The sequence below is a fragment of the Corythoichthys intestinalis genome, chromosome 3 (genome assembly GCF_030265065.1).
Source record: "Corythoichthys intestinalis isolate RoL2023-P3 chromosome 3, ASM3026506v1, whole genome shotgun sequence".
Lineage (NCBI taxonomy): Eukaryota > Metazoa > Chordata > Actinopteri > Syngnathiformes > Syngnathidae > Corythoichthys > Corythoichthys intestinalis.
In genome coordinates, this window is record NC_080397.1 from 58,418,386 (window position 1) to 58,425,042 (window position 6,657).

Sequence of the window (6,657 nt, forward strand, 5' to 3'; positions counted from 1 at the left end):
GGTACCCGACTCCTCATCTTGACATAAACTGGAGTATGATTGGAAATTTTGTGGTCTCAGGACAAGCTCTGACGCACCGGACGGGAGGAAACATCGATTTGGGCATCAAGTATGGATCTGGCGACTGGATCAACCAAAGCTTTTCCAAATAATGGCTTTTATGCAACTCATCCAATGACTTTACAGCGTCTGAAAGCACCGGGATTTCCATAATTCGCAAGTGAATCCACCTTTAGAAACTACGATCATTTCCAATACGGACACACAATGACGGACAATATGGCCGCACAATACAGCGATCACGTGATCATGTGACGTTGGTGATTGGGGTCTATATTGAGACCAAAGCTACACCCTTGCATTCACCCATTCCCCTCGTGACCTTCGTCTCCCATGGCGTTCTCCATCTTTGACAATAAGGAGCTCATACACCTTTGTTGGAAGTCATTCCCCATGAACACATAAAGCACAGGGTTGAGGAAACTATTGGCTGTCACTAGAGTGGTTCCGATTTGTAGTCCGGCTTTTAGCACATCTTGACGGAAGTGTTGCTGGTTTGTTTCAAGCAGGACGAACACATGGTAGGGCAGCCAACAGATGAAGAAAGTAGCGATGAGCGCCGTCATGACTTTAAAGGGTTTCGATGATTTGGTCATTCTGTTCATACGAAGTTTGAGGATAATGATCGAATAACAAATGGTGATCACGCTGAAAGGCACAACAAAGCCTGCCACAAAGCGACTCATGGCGATTATTTTATGAGTCTGTGGTGATGTGAAATTGTTGAAGCAAACGCTCCTACCCCTTTGACTATGAATGTCGCGGAAGACAGCAGAGGGAAGGCTGAGACCGATGGCGAGAACCCAAGCGAGGACGACGACGACGGAAGCCTTTCGTACAGTGCGGTGATTCTGCGACCAGACGGGAAAGATGACGGACACGCATCGGTCGATGCTGATGATGACCAAGAGGAAGATGCTGCTGAACATGTTGAGGAACAGCACGGAACTGGTAAACTTGCACAAAAACAATCCGAAGATCCACTTCTCCATCGCCGTATTGATGATGGCGAAGGGCAAAAAGGCGCAAAAGACAATGTCAGAGATGGCCAGGCTCAGGTACCACGTGGTGTTGACCGTTTTTTTCATCTTGAAACCAGATATCCAGATGACCAGCCCGTTGCCGCAAAATCCCAGCACATATTGGACCGCGATGATCACCAGCAGAGAGACACAAAGGACATTCCCCGGGCAGTTCGATTTGTACACGACCACGCTCTCGTTATCATAAGTATAGTTTTCGAATTCTTCATAAGAATAATAATCCATTTTCTCTCGACAGTAGGAATAAGATTTCTGCGGGAAGAGAGGGGAAAAACATGAGAAAATCCAGTCTGACGGCTGAAAAAAAGAGATCTTATCAACTCGAAAAGTAAGGGTTACATTAGTTTCAGTACAAACCTGTCCTTGCTGTTAACCGGATGTTTTCAAGAGACGAGCCTCAACAGAGATGTGCAGGTTCCTTCATTTAATAAACTAATGAGTGATCAGCTGACCGCATGGTTTCTCAACATCACGGCCACCATTTCTTGAACACTTTCAGTGCTGCTATTTGAGGTGAAAGATTTTTAAAGACTCACAGAATGCAGAAGTCGATTAAAAAGAGGGACCTTACCGTTTACACACATTTCAGAGGATGAAGAAATTTCCTGTCTCGTGAACATGAAATTCAATGAGGAGAAGAAGCGCTTGCGTCCCTTGTGATTTTGCAAGTTCACCCACTTAGAAAATAGGTAGACGTCTGAAATTTCAATCGTAGATGCATTTCCACTCATAGAGACATACACTCCTGGCCAAAAGTATTGGCACCCCTGCAATTCTGTCAGATAATGCTCAATTTCTCCCAGAAAATGATTGCAATTACATACAGTATGCGTTGGTAGTCATATGTTCATTTATTTTGCTTGCAATGAAAAAACACAAATGAGAATGGGGAAAAATTTTTGAATCATTATCATTACACAAAACTCCAAAAATGGGCCGGACAAAAGTATTGGCACCCTGTGAAAAATCATGTGATGCTTCTTTAATTTGAGTAAATAACAGCACCTGTTACTTACCTCTGGCACATAACAGGTGGTGGCAATGGCGTACCGCACGCATGCTAGTTTTAGACCGTGACGTCGCATCGTAAAGCGGAAGTAGAGTAGAAGTGGGACATTTTAGACCCGCCCTCGCATAGAAGCAATGGAAAATCTGCTACTTTTCTCCTGTAATCTTTCAAAATCGAGCATGCTGATCACACATTGCTTCTTTGGAACTTGTAGAAACGACTCTAGACATTACGACATATGAAGGATGTTTTCTTCATACGTTTCCCGAAACTAAAAACTCGGAGGAGAAAATGTGAAGACTGAATCAACTTGCGCGGACTTTTAACGCCAGCTCGGCAGTAAACATTTATGCAGTAAACATTTCGTTGGGTTGGCATTGTCTTTCAGAGGACAAAGAGGTAAGCCATTTTGATATTTTTAACTTATTTTTTGGCGTGACGTGCCGGGTGCTGCTTCTGTCTGACAATGAATGACCTAAGAAGAATTAAAATGGTATCTTACTGCCACCGTTACATTTTCTGTTGTAAAAAAAACTTTAGTAAGGGGGAAGTGTAAATAAGTTATAGAATTAAGATTAGTTAACAATGGAAAAAATTAAAAGTGTTCGTTGGCTGTCACTGAGTAGCATTTGCGATCGCTACACAAAGCTAACTAAATTACCCCCAAGAACGGTAAGAGACGTAGGACAACCTGAGGATATATAAGAAAGACAGGGCTGATGGTAAAGGATAGCTTGTTGAAACAGGAGAATGTCATTGTCAGTTGCGTCGATAAAAAAACGAAGACTATGCTTAGGTCAGCTCATTCTTTTCGTCTTTTTCAGCCTTCGACACTCAAGCCATCTCTTTAACTGAACATTTTTATGTTCTTCCACATCTTTGCCAGTGAATTTAGGCACTAGGCACATTATTTTCGGAGAGAATTGGTAGGTTGTGCTCTGTAAACCTCTCCTTCGTACACGATTTCCATTCATTTCCTATTAGTGACAACCGGTGGCTTTTCCCTACTTAGCAACAGTAGCTAATGTCATGAATATTAATGAACGGAAGTGAAGTGTTGCTTGCGGTACGCCATTACTAAATCACACTTGCAGCCAGTTAAAATGGACTAAAGTTGAGTCAACCTCTGTCCCGTGTCCTTGTGTGTACCACATTGAGCATGGAGAAAAGAAGACCAACGAATTGTCTGAGGACTGGAGATACAAAATTGCTTGGAAGCATGGGCAATCTCAAGACTACAAGTCCATCTCCAAAGACCTGAATGTTCCTGTGTCTACCGCGCGCAGTGTCATCAGTAGGGTTGGGCGTCGAGGATTGATCATCGATAGGAACCGGTTCTATCACTCCAATGCTCCCGAAATCGTTCGAATTTTTAAATTTTGATACCATGTTTCGATGCCCTGTCCGTCAAGAAGCGAACGCTGCCCCCTGCTGGTTTAAAACTGTAAGTACAACTCTCTTTTAAGGCTGAAACTTGTTTGTATATTTTCCACAAACACAACGTAATAAGATGAAACATTATAAACATAGGTTGAATCTATCTGTGGACACAATAAAATTAGGGCTGTCAAACGATTAAAATTTTTAATCGAGTTAATTCCAGCTTAAAAATCAATTAATCGTAATTAATCGCAATTCAAACCATCTATATAATCTGCCATATTTTTCTGTAAATTATTGTTGGAATGGAAAGATAAGACGCAAGATGGATATATATATTCAACATGCAGTACATAAGGACTGTATTTATTTATTACAACAATAAATCAACAAGATGGCATTAACATTATTAACATTCTGTTAAAGTGATCCATGGATAGAAAGACTTGTAGTTCTTTATGAAAAATGTTAGTACAAGTTATAGAAATTTTGTATTAAAACCCCTCTTAATGTTTTCGTTTTAATAAAATTTGTAAAATTTTCGATCAAAAAATAAACTAGTAGCCCGCCATTGTTGATGGCAATAATTACTTACACTATAAAATCAGTGGCACCCAAGCGCCAGCAGAGGGCAGCAAAACTCTGCAAAACACAATTAACAAGTGGGCCTTTCACTCAACTGTCATTTAAATCTGTCTGAGCTGGGCAAGTGCGTTAATTGCGTCAAATATTTTAACGTGATTAATTTAAGAAATTAATTAACGCCCGTTAACGCGATAATTTTGACAGCCCTAAATAAAATATAAAAATAACTAATATTAATTATTTAATTTAATAATGATTATTTTAGGGCTGTCAAAATTATCGCGTTAACAGGCGGTAATTAATTTTTTAAATCACGTTAAAATATTTGACCATTTAACGCACATGCCCCGCTCAAACAGATTAAAATGACAGTACAGTGTAATGTCCGCTTGTTACTTGTTTTTAGGTGTTTGTCGCCCTCTGCTAGCGCTTGGGTCCAACTGATTTTATGGGTTCATATCATGAGTGAGCATGGTGTAATTATTGACATCAACAATGGCGAGCTACTAGTTTATTTTTTGATTGAAAATTTTACAAATTTTAATAAAACGAAAACATTAAGAGGGGTTTTAATATAACATTTATATAACTTGTACTAACATTTATCTTTTAAGAACTACAAGTCTTTCTATCAATGGATCGCTTTAAGAGAATGTTAATAATGTTAATGCCATCTTGTTGATTTATCGTTATAATGAACAAATACAGTACTTATGTACCGTATGTTGAATGTATATATCCGTCTTGTGTCTTATCTTTCCATTCCAACAATAATTTACAGAAAAATATGGCATATTTTATAGATGGTTTGAATTGCGATTAATTACGATTAATTAATTTTTAAGCTGTAATTAACTCGACTAAAAATTTTAATCGTTTGATTAAATCAGCCCTAGATTAAGTTATTATAAATAATTCAGAGACTTCTTGTACTTTAAAAGTGTTGAAATTGCATAAAATGCACATATTACTTGTATTTTTAGTTTTAAAAGTATTGTATGGCTCTCACAAAATTATACTTAAAAATATGTGGTGTTCATGGCTCTCTCAGCCAAAGACGTTCCCGACCCCTGGACTAAGGGAGGGACTTTGTGGCTCAAAATCTGACCATACATTTCACCATTCATCCTCTGCCTCATACAGTACAGTAGTCCTGTCCCCTTTGCCGAAAAGCAGTCTCGAAATATGAGGTGTCCGCCCCCGTACTTCACAGTGGGGATGGTGTTCTTGGGATTGTACACATCCTTCTTTTTCCTCCACACACGACAAGTAAAGTTTGCTCCAAAAAGTTCTACTTTGGTCTCATCTGACCACATGACTTTCTCCCATGACAAAAATCCAATACTTTTGGACTTTGTGGATAGTTTTTTTTTTTTTTTTTTTCTAAACCTGTCCTGTTCGGCTGTTTGTCACGGAGAATGGAAGTTTAAGTGTCCGGTTGGTCTGAAAAGTTTCACATTGAGAGTATGACATACTCCCGTTGTGATCATTCAACATACCCTAACCCAAAGCAGCGAACAGGAAGGGGTAATGGGGGAACAGAAGAAGAGAAACCCAAGATAAGAGGGAGAAGAAACAGACAACAACAAGAAATACATTGAATGCCTATATATTGGTGCTATCATCAGCTAGATGTATTTCCGGTTGACACCATGTGGGGGGCCTGTTGACCAGGGAAAGAAGGGGATGGGGTGGGGGAGTCTATAAACTAAGTGATTGAAAGGGGTAGTGTGTACACAAATCAGCTCTGTGATCAAGAAGCCAGTAATCCCGTAATCCCGCTACATAAAAATAGAGATACCTCTGACCTCAATAATTACCGTCCAATATCCAAGCTTCCGTTTTTATCCAAAATTCTTGAATCATTGATCAATTCGCAACTACGTTCCTTTATTGACTCATCTAACATACTTCAGCCGCAACAGTCTGGTTTTCGCCCAGGTCACAGTACAATTACAGCTACAGTTTCTGTCCTAAATAACATTGTTTCCTTTCTTGATAATAAACAGTTCTGTGCTGCTCTTTTCATTGATCTTTCAAAAGCATTCGATACCGTTGATCATAAAATTCTACTTCATAAACTGCAGGCCATAGGTTTAGATGTTAATGCCCTCAAGTGGTTTAAGTCCTACCTTACAGACAGAATTCAAACTGTAGCTGCTGACGTTGTTAAATCAAGTCCACTTACTATTAAAAATGGGGTGCCGCAGGGGTCTGTCCTTGGACCACTCCTTTTTACGTTATACATTAATAATATTTTTCCTCCTAATCAATATTGTAATGTCCACTTTTTTGCTGATGATTGTATTCTATACGCGCCCAGTTCTTCCCCATCTCTAACTCTGAGTCATTTACAGACTGCTTTTGATAGCCTACAAATATCTCTTCATAATCACAGATTAGTTTTAAATGCTGAAAAAACTAAATACATGGTTTTCTCCACTTCCACCATGACACAATGACTTACCCGGAATGAAATCCCTAAATGGTACTCAAATTACTCTCACTGATTCATACAAATACTTAGGAATTTGGATTGACAGTAACTTATCATTCACAACTCATATTCATCATCTAATC

The 6,657-nt window shown here is 39.3% G+C and overlaps 1 protein-coding gene across 1 annotated transcript; it reads right to left on the reverse strand.

The window, feature by feature from the left end:
- Positions 1–317: 317 nt before the first annotated feature.
- On the reverse strand, positions 318–1,594 carry LOC130913705 (chemerin-like receptor 1). The gene is made up of 2 exons (XM_057832516.1): positions 1,461–1,594; positions 318–1,355 (listed from the first exon to the last, which is right to left on the reverse strand). The coding sequence occupies exon 2, from the start codon at positions 1,326–1,328 to the stop codon at positions 363–365; it is 966 nt and encodes a 321-aa protein (XP_057688499.1). The 5' UTR covers positions 1,329–1,355; positions 1,461–1,594; the 3' UTR covers positions 318–362.
- Between the last annotated feature and the right edge of the window lie 5,063 nt (positions 1,595–6,657).